The 25,394-nt window shown below is 36.2% G+C and overlaps 1 protein-coding gene across 2 annotated transcripts in view; it reads right to left on the reverse strand.

Moving 5' to 3' along the window:
• Positions 1–2,231: 2,231 nt before the first annotated feature.
• The window catches only part of ATF1 (activating transcription factor 1), a 62,260-nt gene continuing 39,097 nt past the window's right edge, over positions 2,232–25,394 (reverse strand). The window contains exons 3-8 of one of the 2 annotated variants that reach the window (XM_068971886.1): positions 22,848–22,988; positions 20,268–20,368; positions 12,182–12,312; positions 8,908–9,090; positions 8,661–8,820; positions 2,232–3,856 (exon numbers count right to left, since the gene is read on the reverse strand). In XM_068971886.1, the coding sequence (XP_068827987.1) occupies positions 3,712–3,856; positions 8,661–8,820; positions 8,908–9,090; positions 12,182–12,312; positions 20,268–20,368; positions 22,848–22,988 (861 nt within the window). In that variant the 3' untranslated portion in view covers positions 2,232–3,711. The remainder of the gene's footprint in view (positions 3,857–8,660; positions 8,821–8,907; positions 9,091–12,181; positions 12,313–20,267; positions 20,369–22,847; positions 22,989–25,394) is intronic. The other variant, XM_068971887.1, reaches the window with a different exon arrangement.

Below are 25,394 nucleotides of genomic sequence, written 5' to 3' on the forward strand. Positions count from 1 at the left end.
CAGCTAGTAAAGAATCCATGGGTAGACCTGGCTTCGATCTCTGGGTTCGAGAGGGTAAAGGCTGGAGAAGGGAAAGGCTACCCACTCCAGGATTCTGGCCTGGAGAATTCCATGGACTGTGTCAGTTGCAGAGTCAGACACAACTGAGTGAGTTTCACAGTCCGTGGGGGTGGCAGAGTCGGACACGACTTAGTGACTAACACAACAGAGCACTCCTTTAAACCAGGTAAGGACTGCCCTAGACTAGGGGTACAGAGAAGCATAAGATGCAGTCTCCCCTTCAAGTTTTAAAATAAAGGTGTGTGTTGTTGGGGGTAAGGGTATATGTTTTATATTGGTTAGGGGGTAGGTTTAAATCCCAGATCCCTGGTTATTAATACTCATATAACCTTAGTTGGATATTAATGTCACCCTGTGAGACTGTTACTTACCTGAGTTCCGTAAGAGATGCAACTCTGTCTGGTCTGTCACTCTTCCTGTAATGCTTGGCATGTAAAAGGCCTTCAGTAGGTTTCTTCTGAATGAATGTCTACTTTAATAGTTTCTTATGCATAGTAATTACTCAATAAATAGTAGATGTTAAGGAAATGGTAAAACTGTACATGTTGTTATATAGGTAACTCAATTTTGTAATAAATGTATATGTTAAAACGTACTTATCAAAGGCAGCAAATTATCACATATATCCATCAGTTTTGAGGAAAAGGATCTCAACCATGAAATGGCAAAGACTTGGTCTCTAATCCTTGTCTGTGTTTGCTGTAAAGAAAGGTACATGAATAAAGGGACTGAGTTACCAGAATCTCTTTAAAAAAAAAAAAAAAAAGTTAAATGGCCTACACCTTCAACCGACTCTCTCGAAGGTTTCTGCCAAGGACTTCCCCGGTGGTCCAGTGGTTAGGATTCCACCCTTCCACTGCAGGGGGCATGGCTTCGGCCCCTAGTCAGGGAACCAACATTCCGCATGCCACTTTGCATGCTGCAGGGCATGGCCAAAAAAATATACTTCTGAGAAACACTCCCTACAGTGAGCTTCTGAATTCTACAACCTTGATTTAAGTGTTCCTTTCCTTTCTTTATAGGAAGAAGTTTTTGGGGAAAAAAGGCAATATTTGTTAAAAAATAAAAACCAAATTTGAGTAACAGTAAATAATATGATTACTGCAATTAGACTGTGATATACTTTGACATTTTGTTTCACTATAACCTATGACTTTTCCTTTAACTTAGTCAAATTCACTCAGATTTTATCATTTCAGCATCTGGGAATCTGAATTGCAATTATAACTGTATAATTCCAAGGCATAATTAATATATGTTTTAACTAGAGAAAAACATAGCCAGTTATTTTAAAATAGTAATTGCTGAATGAAAAAACAAATATGGTAAGATTTCTGAAGCTTTAACACACGTCCATTCTTCATAGAAGAATAATAAAGGGATAGTCAATAAAATTAAAGGGATTAAAAAAAATCTTATATGCTCAAGGATGCATTTGTGGGCAGTAATGTTATTTCCATCAATGTAACAAACAGTAAATGATAATTTATTTTTAAATTCAATAGTAAATTGAACTAAGGAAATAATTTCATTGGTCTCTCAAACTTTTGAAATCTTAATTTCAGGCTTGTAGTATAATCACCTTTAAAGTGTCATAAGCCTCATAAATTGGTATGCATGTATGGGCTCCTCAGTGGCTTGTCCATGCCTGTTACATAGAGCTTAACTACGTAATGTGAACTAGTGAGCAAGACCCTACACCAGAAATGTATAGGTTGTGGAGAGTTTACAGTATTTGTGTATGTCCAGTTGCTGAGGCACTAAGAGCTAGGCTGCTGGAGCCAAATGTAACATCCACCCAATAAACTAACTTTTAAAACACTCTTGATATAACCCACTGACCCCATACCCCTAATATTCTTTAGCCTGATGGGCCACTATTTTGAGACTCAGGCTTTAGGATAGTGATAGACAGAAGTAATTCCACTGGTGTTCAGACTTTTCTTTCTTTTCATAAACTGCTGACAAATCAACAAAAAAAGTCCCATTCTAAAAGACCCTGACCCTGTTAATGAAAATTTTTATTAAAATTAATAGGTTTATCAATTAAAATTTCTACATGACAGGCCCCTAACCATCTCCTAAACACTTGTAGAACAAAATATTTAGCTATCTTTATTATAATTGGTTCTGACTGAAGCAAAACATATAAACATATCCCCTTAAAATAGGTTGTGCAGCCAGATTTGTAAATTTATCCTCATTTCAAAACTAGGAATGCACTATAGTTAGATACTAATTAACAAAATGGTTATCAGGAAGCTTGTCATTCATATATCAAGCAATATATTTTATATTCAGCAAACTTAATTTTACCAAATGTTCTTTAATTTCATACACAACAATATGATACATATTGTACTAAGAAGCGCACAACAGGTTTGCAGTACAATTTCAAAGTGTATACAAATTGGAATACAGAGGTTGAACACTGGTGTGCTGACAGCATTTTTGAACTCTGGATAAATTGCATACAAAACTTACAATTCAAATATTAGCCAATCTGGAAACTTTACTTCCCATAATATAAAAATGATACTTTGAGATGCAAAATATTTTTTACTAACAAACTATATAAACATTTAAAATAATCATTAAAAACTTAACTTTAGAATTTATAAAGATTAGCTATAAAAATATATTGGCAGTCACTTTTCTTATAAATGTACCATTCACTACAATACAAAATAGTCTCTAACATAAAATTGCCTTAGTAACTGTTATTTAGAATCCGATAAACCTTACATTAAACTGATTATAAAATCCTCTTGGAAAACTTTGGTATGCATCTTCAGAAGGTTTTTAAAATACTCTAATTATCTTAAGGGCCTGTAAACATTCCATTCTATTAAAGCACAACAGAATAAGTAATGTATATTCAACTGCATACAGAATATAGAATCAAAAAACAATTTATTAAATATTTGTAGAAAATCACCATTCCCAGAGTAACCAAAAAACTATTTAAAAGTATCAAACTTTTAAACAATTCTTTTCCATTCTGATAAAAAATGTTATAAAATCACCATACTCCATTCATGTACCTTAGATGTAAGGCCTCAAAAATTGTTAACCTAGTCTCAAAACCCCTCCTGAGTCCAATGAACAGACTTTAAAAACCTATTTGAGACCTGACAACAGAACAAGTATACATAATCAAGATACATAATTTATATATTTAGTTATGTATTAGCTTTTCTTTTATATTTGCAATGTAGAATTTATTGGCAGAAACAGAACACACACACACAATTGAAGAAAGGTAAATTTTAGGAAACAGAAATGCAAACCTGTAAGGGTAAACTGATTTATTGTTAAAGGTCTGATTTACCAAATTTCATCTTATCTACCATTTTTGGAATATTGGTAACTATTGTTATTTAGAAAATTCGAATTGGTCAAAGTTCATTGCAAATGTTTCTTGAGCATGTTTAATTGTTACAGAGCTTCCAGTTGTGCCAGTAACTTCCTTGAGGTCTTTTTCCACTTTATCCTCTGTCACCAGATCTCTCGTGTAAGGTATTTCTCTTTGAGTTGTAAAAACCTATATAAAAAGCTTCATTTTTGACCTTTCAATTAATAAAACTCCACTAAAAAGAAAAGAAATCCATCTAATTTTTAGGCAAGTCCACAAAAATATTTTCTTAAGAATCAAACACTTTTATTAGAATAAAGATCCTTCAAAGTTTTTAACTCTTCTATTAGAGTTTTGTTTTGATTTTCCAGAACTGCGACTCGATTTTCCAGGCATTTCACATATTCTTTCTTCTTTCTGCGACATTCTCGAGCAGCTTCTCTAAATATAAGCATTAAAAACCAATGTTAGAAAAAAGTTCAAATTCTTTAAATCTGGTAAATGTGTGCTGTGTGTGTGCCAAGTTGCTTCAGTAGTGTGACTCTGCGACTCTGAAACGTAGCCCGCCAGGCTCCTCTGTCCATGGAATTCTCCAGGCAAGAGTATGGGAGTGGATTGCCATTCCCTTCTCCATGGGATCTTCCTGACCCAGGGATCGAACCAGCATGTATTATGTCTATTATGTCTAACCTACGTTGGTAGGCAGCTTCTTTACCACTTGCACCACCTGGGAAGCCCAGGTGAAAAAAGTTAGAAAAAAGTTCACGTTTTTTAAATGGTAAATGCACTTAAGTAATTTTCCCTGGTCATCCTTTTTTTCCCCTCATTAAAACAAAATTAGGGTATCATCTATATACAGTGAAACACAATGATCTTACGTGCAGAATTCAATTTGCTATGGCAAATGCATGCATATACCTATATAACCCAAACACCATCCATCAAGTCAGACATTTTTATTGCCCCAGAAGTCCCCTCATGCCCATTCTCCCCAAGCAACTACTGTTTCGATTTTTTTTTAATCACCAGAGATGAAGTTTTTCCTATTCTATAACAGAACTTCCTTCAGACAACAGTCATACAGAATGTACTCTTGTGTCTGGTCTCCATACTCCACTGTATGGATATAATTACAATCTGTTGATCCATTATGTTGAGCCATTTGCTAGTTTTAGCTGCTATGCATGTCCTTCCTTGTGCCAGTCTCTGAGAACATATGTCCCATTTCTCTTGGATAAACACCAAGAAGTGAAATGTATGGGTCCTCTGGTTAACTTTGGACATATAAATCCTCTAAACTTCAATTTTTAATTATAAACAATGCTTTGATACTCAGTTTTGTACATGTCCTGTTAGCATATTTCTATGGATTTTCATTGAAGTTTTATATACATATACAAGTAAAAAAGTATTTTGAATTTTTTTTTTGAACTAAAAATGAAGATATTCTCTGCAACTTGCTTTTTTTGACACATACTATTTTAATGATGTATCTATATTGGTACACAGTTCTTTGTCATGCAGACATTTCACTGTTAATTTTCACTTCCCTAACTACTAGTGAAATGGAACATCTTCAAAAGTTTAAGTCTCCTCTGGATCTGCTCTTATTTATTTGCCTGTTCATTCATACTTTTTGCCTATTTTACGTTTAGAAATTACTAGAAAGACACACAACCTAAGAACTCTCAATGAATTATACATACTAACCCATTATCTGTTTCTATATTATTTTCTAATCTACTTGATTTGATATTTTTATTTCTTATATGATAAATTCTCTTTTTTAGTCTTTTTTTTTGGCTTAGATTAAAACTGCCATGCACTATATATTCCTAAATTTTATAAATTTTATTGCTTAATTTTCAGAGTTTTCTTTAATCTATCTGTAATTACTTCTGTATGTGGTATAAAATAGGAGTCCAATTTAATTTTCTTCTGGATGTGGAGTTGTGTATCATTTCAAAAACATATTCAACTTTTTTCAGTTGGGTTGTACTTATTAATTCAGATGATCTTTATATTTTTTCAAAGAAATCTTTTTTTGGGGGGGACAGATATGTTGCAAATATCTTCTATAGATTTGAAGCTTATATTTTCACTTTCTTTTAATGAAAAATTATTGATTTTAATGAAGATTCATCCATCTTTCATGTTAAATTTTTTATGTGTGTGTTATTTTAAGGAATCTTGCCTATAACTTGAAACTGTGAGATTATGTATTTTCAACCTAAAAGTTTTTAAAATTTCACCTTTCACATACTCTTTAATTCATCTGGTATGGTGTGAGGAAGAAATTTGAAATTTTCTCACATAAAATAACTATCCTAGCATCATTTATTGGAGTCCCTCCTTCCCCCAATAATCTGCCCTACCAAGGTTTCATGTATTCACAGATGTGTTTCTGAGCTCTCTACTCTATTTCACTAGTGATTTTGTTTACCTCAATGCCAGTATTACATTATTTTAATTACCACGGTTTAAACAAGATTTGATTATCTCCTCACCTTATTCTTGTCTGGAATATTTTGGCTGCTCTTGACCCTTTTTACTCTTCTATAAATTTTAGTATCAACTTGTCAAATTCTTCAAACAACCTGTTTGGGTTTTGATTGGAACTGCATTGAATCTATGGATCAATTGGGGGGAAAAAATAGTCATCTTTATAATACTGAGTTTCCATATCTGTGGACATAGTGTATTTCTCCATTTATTTATTAGATCTTCTTTAATGTCTCTAAAAAACAATATTTTCCATAAATGTCCTGGACATCTTTTGTTAGATTTATTCTTATATATTTCATTTATTGATAATATAAGTATCTTTAAAGTAACTATTTACCAAACTCTTTATTGCTGATGTGAAGAAAACAGCTGATCTTTGAAACTGATCTTATATCTAGTAACCTTATAAATTCATTATTTACAGTAATCTTTCTCTAAATCCATTTTTTTTTAAATCAGGCAATCATACAAAAAATAGTAACAGCTTTTATTTTCTTCATTTAAATCCTTGTAATATCCCCTCTTTTTTCCTGATTTACTAAACTGGCAAGGATTTCTAGTACAGTGTTGAAGAGACCTGGTTCTTTTTCATTTCTAAAGAGTTTGCAGATTATTCTCCTGGATATTCTAAGCAAATGAATATATCTTTGTTAAAATTAAAATAGCAGTTTTACTTTTCTTCTCCAATTTTTATCGTTTTTATAGTCTCTTGATCTTTGATGATTTACAATGACATCCTTTTCTACATATGAAAAACATGCTTCTTTCTGTCTCTCTTATTAGATAACTGAAGACTTCACAACACTCATTCTGTTGTCTGCTCTTTCTGCTGACTCTTGCTTCTAAAAGGCTGTGTGGTATTCCTCAAGACTCTGGACCCTAAAACCTGGACCCATGAATTTAAATCCTACGTCTTATCACTTACTGGGCAGTATAACCTTGGTCAAGTAACTAGACTTCTCTAGGCCTCAGTTTCCTCAAGAAAATGGAAATAATTTTTTGTGAAAATGGTCTAAGGGCTTGGCATATATAATGGAGGCCTAATTCTTTGGGTATTCTGATTTTTCAGCTTATATTTGTTAGAACTCAATGTGTAGGAATTCTTTAGAGCCTGTGTTGAGGTTGCTTTCTCCAAGCAACTGGGGGCCCTATGAGCCCTCACTCAGTATTTACCTATTTTTTGGACTGCACTGGATCTTTGCTGCTGTGCCAGGGGCTACTCTCTAGTTGTGGTGTGCAGGCTTCTCATTTGGTGGTTTCTCTTGTTGCGGAAGACAGCTGTAGGGTGCACAGGCTTAGCTGCCCTGTGGCATATGGATCTTAGTTCCTGGACCAAGGACTGAATCAATGTCCCCTGCAGTGGCAGGCAGATTCTTAGCCACCAGACTATCAGGGAACTCTTGATACCCATTTTTAAAGTTACAATTCTCAGCTTACTGGTGTAGATCTTCTTGGGTCTTGACCTCAAGGAAGAAAATCTTTGATCCAGTTCTCCAAGCTGGAGTCCCTACGCTCTGTCCCTGGTCCCCTCTGCATACAAAAGCTATGCCAATTAATTACAAAGATCTGAACTTATCCCCAGGAATATACAGCAGCTGCTTCAGTGCTTATTTGGTCCTATGCTTCTGGTTCATTTCTAACCTCAATAGATCTCTTTCTGCATGCTCATCCAATCATGTAAAGAAATGGTTTTTATATTTCATCAAGCTTTTAAAAATATTATGCAGCTGAAGTTACACTGTCAGAAAGAGAAGTCTCACTCTAGTAATTTTTAACAAGTCTTCTGGGTTTCCTAGGTACACAATCATATCATCAGCAAAGAAATAGGATTATTTTCTAATATTTACATGACTTATTTCATTTACTTGTTTTACTGTATTTGTTGGAACCTCCAAAACAACAGATGGTCTCTGCCTTGTTTCCAAGTTTATTTACAGTGATAACTGCTCCCTCTTATTTTTAGTAAAACATTTTATCTTGAAGTAACTAAGTGTATCCATCTGGCCCTTTATGGTAATTTTTATTCCTCTAGAGAATGATCCTTTTACTCTGATTTTCTAACTTACTCGAGAGGACCTGAAAATAGAACTTTATTATAATTTTAAAAATTTGTTGTAATCTGTAGCTATTTACCCTCTTTTGTTTCTAATATAGTTTATTGGTATCTTTTTTCTTCTCCCTTGAACACACTGCAAAAAGCTATCCATTAGATTCTTTTTCTCAAAGAATTAGTTTTAATACCAGATGTACATGAGATGCAAACAGCATTGTTTAAAATACATATTAAATGAAAGTTAATGTTTCTAGAGGTTAAATGACTACTACATTTTCATGATCAAAATTCATTTTTAAGAACAATTCTGTATCCATCTGTATACTAGGTATTATGCCAGAAACCTAGTAATTCTTCCCTATTCTTACTCTAGTCAACAAACGGCAAGCAGAAAATTATTATTTTCACTTAATTTTGTCAACCCAACAAGAACAATACTGTTTAAAAAGTTTTGCTTAAGAGTGCTATTTGAAGAACACAACAGAAATGGAAGAACTCTAGGTCATATATTAATAAGAGATTGTGCAAAGGGACTCACTGATCTGCTAGAAACATATAAGACAGATTAACAATTAAAATAAAACTGATATAAACTCATCTCATTTCTAACATATAATCTCAGTTAAAATCTTTCTGAGATTTATAAAAACGTATCACCCATTCTGATAGTATAATTTTACTACTTACCTGTTTTTCATCAACCTTATTTCTCTTTTCAGTTGGGGGTCATCTGTCTTAGATGTCTGAGATGTAAGGGTCACGGGAGATGTCATCACCACGGTTTGTGGTAGTGAAGTAGCTGAAGGTGTGGTACGGATCTGATATGTCTGCATATCTCCTGACGCAGCTGTGTGGTCCAAAGAATAAGTTAAAATTCATAAGTGTCTTTGAAAGTACTCTGGAATGCTTTCCATAGATATTTAAGCATACTTACTTTGTACAACAACCTGGTTGCTGGGCACAAGTATTTGTTGTCCATCAGAAGTCTGTGCATACTGGAGAATTGTTGTACCTTGTTGAGTACTGCCTGAATTTGTCATGGTTAATGTCTGAAGGCCCTGTACTCCATCTGTGCCTGGACTGGCCAGCTGTAAGGCTCCATTTGGGGCAATGGCAACTTTAACCAAAGAGAAAATATAGCTAATGTAAGGCTATACAACACACTTATTACAAAGGATTGGCGAACAAAACAATCGCTTTTTATTAAAACAGGTTTAAATGCAATTTCACTTGATGACTGTTGGTTACTTTAGGTGAGCTACATGTAAAAGAAGTAAAATATGGCATTTCTTGATAAAATTTTGTATTTCAAATAAAAGTCTGCACTAATCTTAAATTTAGTCTTAAATTATACAATAACTGATCGGTCATTTGGGGCTCTATGGAGCACTACATGCTAATTGTTAATGTTGTCACAGCAGTTCTGGGGCATGAGAAAGGGATACCACTGACAAATAACTTTTAAAGCAAAAATAAGTAGAAGGAAAGAGTAACATAGTCTGTAATTTTTATTTAAAAGCATTAGAAAGATTTTATCTTAAAATTTTTTGAATAGGTAAGTGTGCCTATGGAAAAAAATTCAGGAAGGATAAAAAAGGTTACATAATGAAAAAATAAATCTTCACAGGCTTTCTAAGCTCCACTCTCCAGTGGTGACACTGTTTCTAGTTATCCTTAAGACTTTCCCTATTGCCACACCACAAATATTCCCATATAATTTATAAAATGACTTCAGAAGAAAAGACATTAAAGTTTTTTAGATGTAGAGATTTGTTTTAAATTTACAGTAGCAATTACCTTCAATCCCTTTCCCTGTTAACAGACACACATACATATAAATATATATAAAAAGGAAAAGTCCGGCCTTCCCTGGTGGTCCTGTGGTTAAGAATCTGCCTTGCAAGGCAGGGGACACCGGTTCGATCCCTGGTCTGGGAAGATCCCACAAGCCCAGGGCAACTGCGCCAGAGCCCATGCTCCACAGTAAGAGAAGCTGCCACAAATGAGAAGACTCTGCACTACAGCCAGAGGGTAGCCCCTGCTTTCCACACTAGAGAAAGACTGCATGCAGCAGTGAGTGCGGCCAATAAATAAAAAATAAAATATTTAAAGTAAAAGGCCCATTATCCCTGTTTATTCCACTTGCCATTTCCCACCACCCTCTTGAGATAACCATTATTTCTGGTGCACATGCTTCCTGGTATCTCCCTATGCTCATATAGACTGATATATAATATCAAAATATAGGGACTTCCTGATGGTCCAGTGGTTAAAAATTGTCTTGCAATGCAGGGGACAGAGGTACCCTATATTCGTTCATCCCTTGTCAGGGACCTAGGATCCTACATGTTGCAGAACAACCAGGCCTGTGTGCTGCAACTACTGAGCCCATGGGCCACAACTAGAGAGTCCGTGCAACTAAGACCCAATGCATTTATCTATTCACACCATTATAGACAGATACACATCTTCTGATGTATATGCAAATGTATACATTAATACAGAATTGTTTTCATTTTTGCAACATATCTTCCTGTACTTGATTGACATGTGCATTTACCTGGTTGAATTTACTCTCAATCTGTACTATTCAGTATAGTGGCCATGGGCCACATACGGCTATTTAAATTAATTAAAATAAAAAATTCAGTTCCTCAGTCTCACCAGGTACTCAGCAGTCACACACAGCTTAGGAGCTACTGTACTGAACAATGCAGACAGAGAACATCTGCATCAGCAAGGAAGTTCTGCTGCATCGAACTGCCCTTAACAACATGTACTGTCCTGTACTTTGACTGTAACATGCGAAATATTGCCCTAAGTGTCTATATAGTTTTCATAATAATAAACCATGTATCACAACTTTTAACTTGTTAATATGCTGTCTTAAATATTTTTGGAAATAATAATACATGTAATTTACAAAAATTCAGTTTTGTTTAAAATGAAAAGTGAACCTCCCAACTGCTTCTGAGCTCTGCTCCTAAGTTTCCTTCCTTGCAACTACTTTGCCCAGTTTGTGTTCTCAAAAATATTCTATATATATTCTTAAAATTATATGTTCATAACACATTTTACTGAAAGCCTACAATGTGCCAGGCCCAATATCCCAAGGTTATAGTGGTGAACAAGACAAAGTTCTCCCCCTCAAGGAGATCATAAATCATAAATCAATTAAGCTACTCTACATATATTCTATAATTAAACAAATATACTTTAAAGCATTTACATGTAATTATATTGGAAAAGTACCTAAGAAAATAAACTAAAGGGTGGAGCAATATATTTCAGCCACAGTGGTCTCTCTGAGGAGGTGACACTTAAGCAGAGCAAGAGTGAGGATGTAAGCCATATGAGGATCTGGGTCAAGAACGTGCAGGTGGTAGGGATGACACGTCCAAAGATCCTGAGGCAGGAATGAGCTTCATGTGTTTAAGAAACGGCAAGAAAGTTTGTGTGGCCAAATGGCATCAAGTGACAGGTGATGAGATCAGAGTAGGCAAAGCCAGATCCTGATGTAATGCCTTGTAGGACTTATTCTAAATGTGTCAGAAAGCCACTGGAAGATTTTGAGCTAAAGTGGTGTAATCTAATAGACATTTTAAATAAACTGCTTTGGTTGCAATATCGAGAACTATCAGATCAAGGATGGGAAGCAAGATAACTAATCGGATACTGCAGTAGTTCGGATGACAGTATAAACCCAGGTGGTAGAGATGGTGAGAGGTGGTCAGATAGGACAGCTGTTTTGTGGCAAGAGCCAATTAGACTTAAAGAACAGGGCTTATGAGAGAAGGGAGAGGTTATTTACAAATGGGACAGCACAAATGAATTTCTTGGGGGTGATGGAGTATCTTGATTGTGGTGGTGCTTAGGCAACTCCAAGCATCTGTCAAAACTCACAGACTTACCCCCAAGATAAGTATGTAAGCTATGTATCACTAGCAAGCTGTGTGACTTTAGGGATATTAACTGTCTAACTCTCTAACCTCAGTTCCCTCATAAATTGGTAACTGCCCACCTTACAAAATTACTGTAGGGAATAAATGAGATAATGCTAAAAAAGAACTCTGCATTATTTCTGGCTCAAAATGCTACTTATTATCCTTTAATACTCATCACTATCAAAGTATGACAGTCTATGCCAGCTTCTTCACAGGAAGGTTCTGTTCTGTGTCTGCCAGGTGGGAAGTTACTCCTGTACGTACTGTACTGGCCGGTGCTAGTCTGATAGATGGGAGTTGGAACAGACATAGAAGTGACAGCAGAAACTCCAGGGTTTTCTCCGTCTCCTTTTCTGCCCCGTGTATCTTCGGAAGATAGGTCTTTCAAAATCTTTCTGTGGAAAACAGAACTCTATTATTAATGTTGGTAATGAGGACAACTTTACAAAAAGAAATTACTAAACCTCTTTCAATTTCAGGTTAAAAATACAGTGATCTAGTAGACACCCAGAGTCGGACATAACTGAAGCGACTTAGCAGCAGCAGCAGCAGACACCTAAACTGTGGCGTCGAAAAATCATTTGTTTAGCACATACTATTTTTTTACCTCAAGCTAGAGATAGTGAAAGACAAGGAAGCCTGCTGTGCTGCAGTTCATGGGGCTGCAAAGAATCAGACATGACTTAGTGACTAAGCAACAAGACTCTGTTTAGCAGGCTGGTTACATTTTAGTTTATGATGGCCTGAAAAGGAACAATGAGCAAATACCCATACAGAGTGCCCTTTCAACAACAAGGCCCTTGTAGAGGTAGAAAAGGCCTCTTTATAGGAGAGGTGGCTCCATTGTGAGTACAAGGTGCTATTCATTTTCTAAACAGTGTCAGTTACCTTTATTTAAAAAGATCAAATTGGGGACTTTCCTGGCAGTCCAATGGTCAAGAATCCACACTTCCACTGCAGAGGGCATGGGTTTGATTCCTGGTCTGGGAACTAAGATCCTACCCTACATGCTGCAGGGTGCAGCGATCAATCAATAGATTAAATTTATTTTTTCAACCTTCAACTCTATAATGGAAGAGAAACCCATAGTTCTCAGAAAGAAACAAGGAGATTAAAAATACTACTCCAAGACTGGTGGTTGCCAAGGTGGAAGGGGATGAACTGGGAGTCTGGGGTTAGCGAATGCAAACTGGTAACATTTAGAATGGATAAACAATATCCCACTGCATAACATAGGGCACTATAGTCAATATCTGGTGATAAACCATATGTAAAAGAATGTGTGTATAAATTAGGGGGATGGAGCCCATTTTCCTAACTTTGATGGAAAGTATTAAAAAAACTACTATAAAAACACAGAGTATCTGTGATAAACAAAATTCATTATTTTAACAAGAAGTACACTTGACTCCACAAAAATAAGGCAAAAATAAGGGGATGGAAAAAGATGCCTTGCTGAAAAGAAAGGTCTTCCAAAACACAGCTGCGGATGGAAGGAGCATTGAAAGAGAAAAGAAATTTTTACTCAAGAATTCCACGTTTGTTGGAGAAAAATTAGAAAATCTTTACTTGTGCAAAAACAATAACAAAAAAGAATCACAAAGAAAAAAGAAATAACCCTTAGCATTAAATGAGATCTTTCATGTTACCTATGCTAAACTTCCAGCCCATTCAGGAATTCTCTAACATTACTAACAGCTTCTATTTATAGGAATAAGGCATCCACAATTTCAAAAAGCAAACTATTCAATTATTGGATGGTTAGAGCTCATCCTTGTTTAGATTCAAAGCCAATTCCACCCAGTGAAACTAGAGAAAGTTAAACTTTATACCCTAATCCTACATCCATGCCCTAGCTTTGCAATATCTGACAACTGCTTCAGGTTTTCTTCATCAGTGGCCAGATAATTTCAGATCCTTCAGATGTTCTCTTATCACATGTTGAAGATCCTTTCCCAGCTTGGTCCCCTTAACCTGGACAGTCTTCCCACCAAGAACCACAGTGGAGAACAAAGGACGAGGCGGTCCTACGAACTCTGTGTTAGCCATCTGTAGAACCGCCACTGTGCTTCCCAAACCTGCTATGTACCAGAATCATCTGGAGAGGCTTATTGAATCCAGACTCCCAAATGACACCTTTAATAATTTGAGTGAGCTGGTCAGGACAGAGCTCGAGAATACATTTAACAAACTGCCTGCAAGGTCCTAAGCAGCCAACCTTGCATGAAATGGTGGAATGCTGTACCCATTTCTTTTTCAATTTTAAGTTACGAAATATTTTGAGCACAGCAAGTACAGGAGGGCTTCCCTGGTGGCTCAGTGGTAAAGAATCTGCCAGCCAATGCAGGAGCCACTGGTTCAATCCCTGGTTCCTTGAAGATCCCACACGCTGTGCAGCCATGAAGTCTGTGTGCCACAACTACTAAGCCTGTGCTCTAGAGCCAGAGAACTACAACTCCGGAGCGCAGGCGCCCTAGAGCCCGTGCTCAGCAATGAGAGAAGCCACCACAACGAGAAGCCTGCACACCACAACTAGACAGTAGCTCAAGGGCAGCTCACCTCAACGCGAGAGAAGCTGTGCAAGACCCAGCTCAGCAAAAAAAAAGGACAGAAAGTAAAACACCTACGCACCATATACCAGAAATCAACTCATCGCCATTGTGCCATGTTTGCTTCAGATATCTCATTTTAACAGGAATTAAGTTACATACACACCAAAATGTCACCACCAATTCCTTTCCCTTTTTCCCTCTCAATGAGTGCCATTATCTAAATTGTTATTTATCATTCCCGCATATATTACTTTATTTTACTGTATTTTGAGATACCATTTGCCATTGTTTTACATTCTTCCTCATCCTCCTTATTCAACCCTGGAGAATCTTAAAGAGCCGTCTTTCGGACTTCTCCATCTACATTCTTTCCAATGAGCTCATCTGTCCCAAAGGCTTGAATACCTTGTGTACACTGATGACCCCTCAAAACGGTATTTTCTCAACTTCTCTCCTGAACTCGAAACTCACATATCCAATTGTGTATTGAATGCTTCCATTCAACAGGCACCTCAAACTTAATACCTCCAAATCTAGTTATCAGATATCCTTCTACCCCTGGCAGTCTTACTCATGTCAGTAAATATCAACTCTACTTTTCAAAAATTTTGGAGTTGTCCTTTCTCACAACCTTTATCCAATTCATAAACAAATCTCATTGTTTCTATCTTGAAAATATATTCAGAATCTTACCCATCCTCATCACCTCCACTGTGGTTCCCCAAGTCCATACCACCAGCTCCTCCTGACCGAACAACAGCCTCTAGCAGGTCCTCCTTGCTACAGTCTGCTCTCCACACAACAACCAGTCATCTTTTTAAAATGTCAGTTAGATCAAATCACTCGTGTGCAACGGTTCCCTATCAGAATAAATGACATGGTTGACAAGGTTTGTCCCTGTGACTTCTCCAACCACACCATCCAGCCATCTTGCTACAAGATTATCAGTTTTACTGATTCCACACCCTCCTACCCCGCAAAGAACCACCTTTCAGTTATCTCTGTTCGTTTTCTCTTTAAGTTCACAGATTTCTGCGCTCCGGCACTCCCACTGGCGCCACTTGTCTTGCAGGATGTTAGTTCCCCAACCAGGAATTGAACCCTCCAGCAGTGGAAGCATGGAGCCCTAAGCAACAGACTGCCAGCGAATTCCCTGATTTCTGCTCTTAATCTCTATTATTTTGTTTCTCCCCTAGTTTCTTAAAGTGGAAGCTGAGACTGTTGTTTTGAGACCTTCCTTCCTATATAGTGTTTAATAAGGTAAATTTCCCTCTATTTCCTCCTGATTTGTTATTTCCTACAGAGTTTGGTATTTTGTATTTTTAATCTTTCATTAAGTTCAATGTTTTCTATTTCCCTTAAGATTTTCTGTTTGGTTATTTCTAAGTGTTAATTTCTGTATGGAGATTTCCTGTTATCTTTCCTTTATTGGCTTCTAGTCTAATTCAAGTATGAGTGAAGAACTTTGTGTAATTTCAGTTTTTCTAAGTTTGTTAAGGTTTGTTATGATCCAGGATGTGGTCTTTCTTGGTGGATATTCTTTGTGCACGTAGGTGAAGTGTTCTAACAATGCCAATTAGATCCAACTGGTTGATGGTATTGTTCAGTTCTATGATCTTGCTTATTTTCTGCTGTAACTTCTGTTGGATACTAAGATAGATGTACACAAATTTTCAACTGTAACTGTGGATTTATTTTGCTTTTCAGTTTTGTAAGTTTTTGACACATGTATTCTGAAGCTCTGTTGTTAAGTGCATACATAGTTAGGGTTGTTATATCTTCTTGGTGAACTGATTTTCTCTTTATCTCTGATAATGTTTTTTGCTCTGAAGTCCATTTTGTATGATACTAATACACCCACTTTATTTTATTTTCATTATGTTATTTCTCTTGGTTATATGTATAGCAATATTAGTAGTGGTTTATAACATAAATATGTTCAGTATTTTGAAGAACTGCCAGATTGTTTCCATAGCCACTGTCCCCCTTACCAACATTTGTTATGTTTTGTTTGGGACTTTTTTAAGCATCCTACTAGGTCTGAAGTGGTATCTCATTATTTTGATTTGCTTTTACCTAATGAAAAATCATGCTGAACAATTTTTTACATGCTTATTGGCCATCTGTATTTCTTCTTTGGATAAATATTCTAGTCTTTTCCTCATTTTTTAACTGGGCTATTTGTCTTAACAATATTCAGTCTTCCAGTTGATGAAGATGTAATGTCTTTTCAGCTAAGATTTTTAAAAATTCCTCTCAATGAAATTTTGTAGTTTTCAATATGCAAGTATTAGTATTATATGTATCTGTTAAATTTACTTGACTGGTCAAAAAGTTCATTTAGGCCTTTCCATATGGAAAAAACCCAAACAAACTTTTTGGGTGACCTGATATATAACTTGGATTCATAAATTTAATTTCAAGTACTTTATATAGTTTATGTTGTTATGAGTAGGACTGTTTTCTTAATTTCATTTATGGATTGTTTATTGCTAGTGTAGAGAAATACAGTTCATTTTGTATCCTGAAACCCTGCTGAACTTATTATTTCTACTTTAGTGGATCCTTTGGGATTTTCTATATATGAAATCACTGTCATCTGCAAACTTTTATTTCTTCCTTTCCAGTAAGCTTTTTAATTTTCTTAACTGCCTGAGAGTAGAAGTAGTGAGACATTCACAGCCTTGTCTTGTGCCTGCTCTTAGGAGGAGAAAATATTCAATCTTTCTCCATTAACTATGTCAGCTACGGGCTTTTGTAGATACTCATCATCAAGTTGAGGAAGCTCCCATCTTATTCGTCTGATGAGAATTTTTATCATTAAAGGGCACTGTGTGTGTGCTTGGTCGTTCAGTTGTGTGTGACTCTTTGGACTGCAGCCTGCCAGGTTCTTCTCTCCCTGGGATTCTCCAGGCAAGAACACTAGAGTGGGTTGTCATTCCCTCCTCCAGGAAATCTTCCTGACCCGAGGATCGAACCTGTGTCTCTTGCATCTCCTGAATTGGCAGGCAGATTCCTTAGTGCTAAGTCATCGGGGAAGCCCTTTAACCCCGATTTCATCAAATGCTTTTTGTGTCTGCTGAGATGACTATAAGTTTTCCGGTTTTATCCTACAAATATGATTTATTACATTAATTGACTTTCAGATGTTAAACCAATTTTCCAGTCCTGGGATAAATCCTACTCAATTATGGTGTATAATACCTTCCATCTGTTAACGTATTTGACTTACTAATATTTTGTTGAGGATTTTTGTGTTTGTATTCACAGGAACACTGGTATATAGTTTTATCATCTCTTTTAACTAGTGAGTTTCAGTCATGTGCTCTTTTTTTTGGCCACACCTCAGGGCACGTGGAACCTCCCTGCTCAGGGATGGGACCCATGCCTCCTGCAGTGGAAGTGCAGTCTTTTTAACATTGATTTTTATTATAGAGTGCAGTTGCTTTACAGTGTTGTATTAATTTCCACTGTACAGCAAAGTGAATCAGTTATACATACACATATATCCCCTCTTTTTACATGTCCTTCCCATTTAGGTCACCACAGAGCATTAAGCTGAGTCCCCTGTGCTATACAGCAGGTTCTCATTAGTGTATCTGTTTTATACATAATAGTGTATATATGTCAATCCCAGTCTCCCAATTCATCCCACCCACCCACCTTGGTATCTGTTAATTTTTTCTCTACATCTGTGTCACTATTTCTGCTTTGCAAATAAGTTCACCTGTACCACCTTCCTAGATTCCAAATATAAACAATATTATACAGTATGTTTTTCTCCTTCAGACTTACCTCACTCTGTATGACAGTCTCTAGGTCTATCTATGTCTCTGCAAATGGCACTACTTTGTTCCTTTTATGGCTGAGTAATATTCCATTGTGTATGTGGACCACATCTTCTTTTATCCATTCCTCTGCTGATGGACATTTAGGTTGGAAAGTGCAGAGTCTTAACCACTGGCCCACCAGGGAATTCCCATGCTCTCTTAACCACTGGCCCACCAGCGAAGTCCCATGCTCTCTTAATATAATTATTGATACTGGTGGAACTAACATTTTATTATTTGCTTTTTAAAAAAATTCTTCTGCATTCTTTTAAGATTTTTTAAAACTCCATTTTAATTTACCTATTGTGTATCTGACTAAATCTCTTTGTATAGTTTCTTTAGTAGTTGCTCTGGTGTTACAATACAGATGACAAGTCTACTTAGTCAATGTTTTACCACTTGAAGTGAATCTTAGAAACCTTACTACCACATTAAATCCCTACCTGATCCCATTTATTTTGTAAGTTGTCTTATATTTTACCTGTGCATACACTGAAAGCCCCATCAGAGTCATTTTTTTCAACTGTCAAATATATTTCAACAATCAAACTATTCACAGAAGAACAGTCTATTATATTTGCCCAGATCTTGCTATTCCAAGTTTCTTTTGGTCTTAATAACTTAGTAGTTATTTTAGAGAAACTCTGCTGTTGATGATTTCTCTTAGTTTTCTGTTATCTGAGAATACTTAGTTCAACTCCATTTCCCAGGGTTATTTTTACAAGACACAGAATTCTGGATTAACAGTTCTTTTCTTTCAGTACTTTAAAAATGCTATTCATTTCTTCTAGCCTGCAGTTTTGGTGAGAAATCTAGAGTCTTTCACAGCATTCCCTTATAAGTGGTGTGTCATATAAGTGGTTGCTCACAACATGTGTTTATTTCATAGCTATTTAATTATGGCATGTCTGGGCAGGGGTTTCTTTTGTGTTTTATCCTGTTTAAGATTTGCTAAGTTTTTTGAATCTGTAGGTTTCACTGAACTTGGGAACATTTCAGTCATTATTTCCAAAAGTATTTTTTCTGCAACATACTTTTTTTCTGTTCTATGACTCACATGACACAATGTTAAATCTTTAGTCTCTCTAGTCCCTGGGAATTAATTTTTCTGATCTCTATTCTTCAGACTGGATACTCTCCACTGAACTATCTTTAAGTTGAGTAACTTATCTCTGTTCTCCTACTGAATCCATCCAGTGAGGTTTTTTTTCAGTTAACTGTATTTCTCAGCTATAGAATTTCTGTTTTGTTCTTTTCATATCTATTTTTTTGCTGAGAGTTTCTATCTTTCCATTCATTTCAAGAGAATCTACCCTTACTTGTTAGTCAGAACACTGCAGTAATAGCTCCTTTAAAGTCCTTATCATATAATTCCAGTATCTTGTTCATCTAGGAGATGACGCCATTTGCTGATAGTCTTTCCTTACAAGTTAAGATTCTTCCAGGTTCTTTGTATGCCAAGTAATGGACATTTTCAATATTATGATACCTGACTCTTAAATCCTGCAGAGAATTTTTGATATTCTTCTTTTAGCAGGCTATCAACCTGGTTGTATCTAAACCACAAGTTCTGATTGGCCTTCTGTGTGTTGTAGTTCCAACATCAGTTTCAGTTTTCAAAGACTCTGCAGTGCTATTCAGATTTGACCCCGTGTGCACCATGTAGCGGCCAGTTTGGAACTTGAGCTGCAAAGTAGTTCAATTCTTAAAATCTACAGTCCTTTCAAATTACTATTAAAGTTAACTAAAAGTAAACACAGATATCTAATACTTTGCCAGAAGGTAAGTCTAAATTTCTCCTCAGCACAGCAACAGGGGCCCTTCATAACCTGGCTCAAGCCTATCTCTCTTAACACGTGCCTTCTGATACAAACACATGTTCCTTCTTGATGTAATCTGCTTTGCATTAAACCATTCAAACTCATGTGGTAATATAACACACACAGGATTTGATACATGAGCACTTACCTGTAAGATGGGCGCCGTGCTAGGATCCCGTGGGTTTTCTGTGAGGAGCCTATGCTGTCGGATGAGTCCTGAGACTCCTCACTCTCTGATAAAGATGATACCTGAAAAACAAAATGGTTTTACTAAGATGAACAAACCAAGTGGGAAAAGAATTAAATTTAATTTTTACTTTAAAAAAAAAAGATCTGTCTTCTACCACCCAAATTCATTTGTCATTAAATCTAAGGTCTAAAAGAAAGAAAGAAAAGGAAAAAGGAGAAAGTTTATTTCAGTAGTCTAAACTAAAGGAACATACAACACAGCAGGCTCAGAACTACGAAGTCTATCCCCCAAATACAGCAATGCTGCTGCACCAGAGTTGTGAACACCGGTCTTGAGACTGTGGCACACCACTCAGAGTTTTTATCATTAATGCTATCTGATTTGGATTTTGGACATGCTTTGAAATGCTACTAGATATCCAACTAATATCTAGTTAATAGATAATGACATTGAAGAGTCTGCTGAATATACAAACCTGTGTGTCAGGGAAGAGCTCTGGGCTAGACATACATATTGGAAGTCAGCTCTCTAGGACAGTCCTTAAAGCCACAAGACTAAGTGAGCTCAGGAAGGAGAGATAGGACAAAACCCAGGGACATTCTTAGCAGTAAGAGGTTGAAAAGAAGGGGAGGAACCAGCAAATGAAGCTAAGAATAAGCCACCAGTGAGGCAGGAGGAATACCAAATGAACGCAGTGTCCTTGAAAAACTAGCAAAGACAGAGTATTAAGGAGAAAAGAATGATCAACCATGTCAAATTCTGCTAGCAGGTGAAGTAATATAAAGACCCAGAACAACCATTAGATCTGGCAAAGTGGAGGTCACTGGGAAGGGCAGGTACAAACATAAGTAAACTTAAAAATCTGTAATAATTAGCTTTATCTCATTTCATAATTGAATTAGTTAATACATGTAAAGCATTCAGTGCATGGCATAGCACAAGTACACATTAAATTTTAACTACTATTAATAATAAACCTATTGATTGTCTGTGAAAGCCTCCTTGATGAGATATTTAACTTGAGATCTGAAAGGCAAGAGAAGCCAATGCTGGAAATGTTGAGGAGAAAACTTTCAAGTAGAGAAAAAAGTAAAACCTATTAAAACTAGTCAGCACAATAACTGTATGCAAGTTTGAAGTTACGTCTTACAACTGAGGAAATAAGATTTTTTTTAATATATTAAATTTCTCAATATTTTTCTGAAGTTACACTGTGATACCTGACTTCTTTTAAAAAAATAAAACAGGCTTCTAGAAAGGACATAATAAATAAATTCTCTACTTTACCTACTGTATACAGAAAGCCTTCCCCTAAACTATTTAGGCTTAGATCTTAAATTTCCAAAGAAGCTTGTTTTACACTGTATAATCACCTTCAAAAATGAGTTCAAGTATACTTATACTTTTTTATATCTTAAATCTTTATCTTTTGATAGAAAAGAAAGAACGGGTCATAATCAGTAATAGTTAATAAATAATCACAGTAACAAACAACACAGTAATAATTAAAGATCAGTTGCTTCTGTTTCCTCAAGCATCACAGATATACCATTTCTAATCTAAATCTTAGCTGTTTTACCTTTTGTCCACAGATTTACTCCAAAGCCTCCCAGGGAACTCAAGAAAATAATTCCTAGAACTAAGACATTACTTATAACTAAGAGGAAGAACCTCTAATGACAGCACTAGCAAGTAAGAGTAAAGTCCTCACATTAAAAACTCAGAAAAACCACGCAGCAATCACCTTTCACAAAGGAAAAAACACATAAAGACGCAGCTCCAGAGCTGACAGTCCTGCCAGATGCTGTATATACTCAAGAGGGAAAAAGAGCTGCACAGACACTGTATATACTCAAGGAAAAATGAGTTATACAGACACCATATATGCTCAAGAGGAAAATGAGCTACACAGCCACTGTAAATACTCAAGAGGAAAGATGAGTTATACAGCCACTGTATATACTCAAGAGGGAAAATGGGTTACAGATTTTCTTCCAAGATAGCTGCTTCTAAAAATGAGAGATGACCAAAGGCATTCTGAGACTCACAGGAGCCAGAAGATAAAATGGGGAGAAAGAGTAAAAAGCAAAGAACCCAGAATGGCTCTTTCCTTCCTACTGTTGCCAGGTGTAAATAGACAGGCATAAGTAAGAATTTTACAATGAGGGAACTCTCTTTTATATGATCACCATAAAGCATAAGGTAGGTACTTTCTTACTTTGCTAAGACACTCACATCATCACCCTTTCTTCAGAATTCTCTTTTTCGTGAAGGATACCACTAGGATAAAAAGGTGCTTTCCCTTCAGAAAATCTTTCATTTCCTTAAATTCTGAACAATAACTTCTCCCCAAAATTGCCTTCTGTTTTCACTGGGTAGTATATACATGAAACTAGAAGTTCTAAAACTTTTCCATTCACTTCATTTGTTCTATAGTCCAATCTCTTAAGACATCGTTATCTTGGTCTGTAATATTGAAACTACAGCAACTTCAGTTGTCCAAAGACTCCAGGTTCACAAGTCCCCTCTCTCAGCCACTAAGTCTTTTAATTTCTGTACCGTTTGCACGTGTGGTGGGTGAATTACAGAAGACTGAGCTGTCTGGATGACCCCCTGAACCTGTACTTGCTCTCCAGGAAGAGGTACAATTGTCACTGGCGCAGATCCTCTTAATGACATCTAAGAACAAATAAAAATTCAATTAACATAATATAATACCTGTGCATGTAAGATAGCTGAGTTCTTTATACTAGAAAACACATTTTAGAGCTTGTTATATATAACCACATCTATTAATCACACATTAGCTATTTTCTGTGTGCAGGAGATTGCACTAGGAGTATAAAATGAACAGAGTAAGAGTTATAATACAAGCAAAAATAGAGAAACCAAACTATTGTGGGAGCAAAGACAGAGTGCTATTTCAGCTGGGTCTTGAAAAATATATAATTTCCTGATGGTATGTATGGGGAACAGGGTTGGAAGATATTTTGGGTGGTGGAACTGATTGTATAAAAACATCACTGTTCTTTAGGACATGTCATTCTGAAGAGAGCTGGTTAAAAACAATTAAGAAATCAAGGGTCAAAAAGTGAGAGAGGGGCTTCCCTGGCAGTCCAGTGGTTAAGACTTTGCACTTCCACTACAGAGGACACAGGTTCGATCCCTGGTTGGGTAACTAATATCCCACATGATGTGTGGTGTGGCCAAGAAAAAATTTAAAATTTTTTAAAAAGTGAGAAATACCAACTTTGGGCAGCATCTTTAAAAATTTTTTTTCATGATTAAATTTTTTACTTAAAATATTTTATTTCTGTGGAAAGCAGATGGGGAGTCATGGAAATACCACAATAAAATACTAAACCAAGAAAAGTCCACCCATCATCTTTCAAGACTCAGCTCAGGTTCTACCTCTTCCAAGAAGCTTTCCCAGAAATTTTCAGATCTCTCACCTTCCCCTAGACTATGCTGGTTCTAAGCATTCATCCTGGGCTTAAACACAAAATAAAATACAAGGCTGCTCCTCAAGTCCTGAAAATCACCTTCGTGACTCTTTTCTGTGTATGCAACAGGTCCTCAATAACAATGCCTTATTCACTTTCATTTAAGGTTCTTTATCCTTTCCCAAAGTTGGATTAAATTTGTCTCACTATCCCCTGAATGCCTAGGTCATAAAATATTGTATATAAAAATTTATCCAAATTATCAGAAAGGGAGTGTAAAAAAACACCTTTTAAAACTGCATTCTCCCAAAATAAAATACTTAGGAATAAACCTGACCAAGGAGATGAAAGACTTATAGGCTGAAACTATAAAACATTAAGAAAGGAAACATTAGATAATTGAAAGAAATGGAAAGATAGGCCATGCTCTTGGATTGGGAGAGTTAATATTGTTAAAACACAATAATACCCCAAAACAGATTTAATGCAATCCCTCTCAAAGTACCACTGATATTTTTCACCAAACTAGAACAAATAATCCTAAAATTCATATGGAACCATAAAAGGCCCAGAACTGCCAAAGCAATCCTGAAGAAAAAGAACAAAACATGAGGTATAATCCTCCCAGACTTCAACAATACTGCAAAGCTACAGTAACCAAAACAGCCTGGTACTGGCATAAAAACAGACATATAGATCAATGGCTCAGAAAAGAGAGCCCAAAAGTAAACTCACACACCTACAGTCAGTCTTCAACACAGGAAACAATATTGTATGAATACCATGGGAGAAGACAGTCTCTTCAGCAAGCAGTGCTGGGAAAGTTGGACAGCTACAACACACCCTCTCACTATATACAAAAATAACACGACATCGTAAAACTCCTAGAAGAGAACATAGACAAAACATTCTCTGACATAAATCGTACTTATGTTTTTTCAGGTCAGTCTCCCAAGGCAACAGAAATAATAACAAAAACAAAGAAAAGGGACCTAATCAAACTTACAAACTTTTACACAGTAAGGAAACCATAAATAAAACAAAAAGACAACCTACAGAATGGGAGGAAATATTAACAAATGATGTGACCAACAAGGGCTGAATTTTCAAAATTTACAAACAGAGCATACAACTCAACAAACGACCCAATCCCACAATGGGCAGAAGACCCAAACACACCTTTCTCCAAAGAATCATACAGATGGCCAACAGGCACATGAAAAGATGCTCAACACTGCTAATTTATTAGAAAAATACAAATCAAAGCTATAGGGAGGGGAAATTCCTTGGTGGTCCAGTGGTTAGGACTCCAAGTTTCCACTGCAGTGGGCACAAATTTGATCCCTGATAGGGAACTAAGATCCTGTAAAAAAAACCAAAACCAATGAGGTACCAGCTCACACCAGTCAGAATGGCCGTATTTAAAAGTCTACAAATAACAAATGCTGGAGAGGGTGTAGAGAAGAAAAAAGAACCCTCCTACACTGTTGGTGAGACTGTAAGCTAGTGAAGTAGTGCAGACACTATAGAAAACAGTATGGATATTCCTTGGAAAACTAAGAACAGATTTACCATATGATCCAGCAATCCTACTTCCTGGGCATACACTGGACAAAACCACAATTCAAAAGATAAACGCATC

Source organism: Capricornis sumatraensis, chromosome 4, assembly GCF_032405125.1.
Source record: "Capricornis sumatraensis isolate serow.1 chromosome 4, serow.2, whole genome shotgun sequence".
Lineage (NCBI taxonomy): Eukaryota > Metazoa > Chordata > Mammalia > Artiodactyla > Bovidae > Capricornis > Capricornis sumatraensis.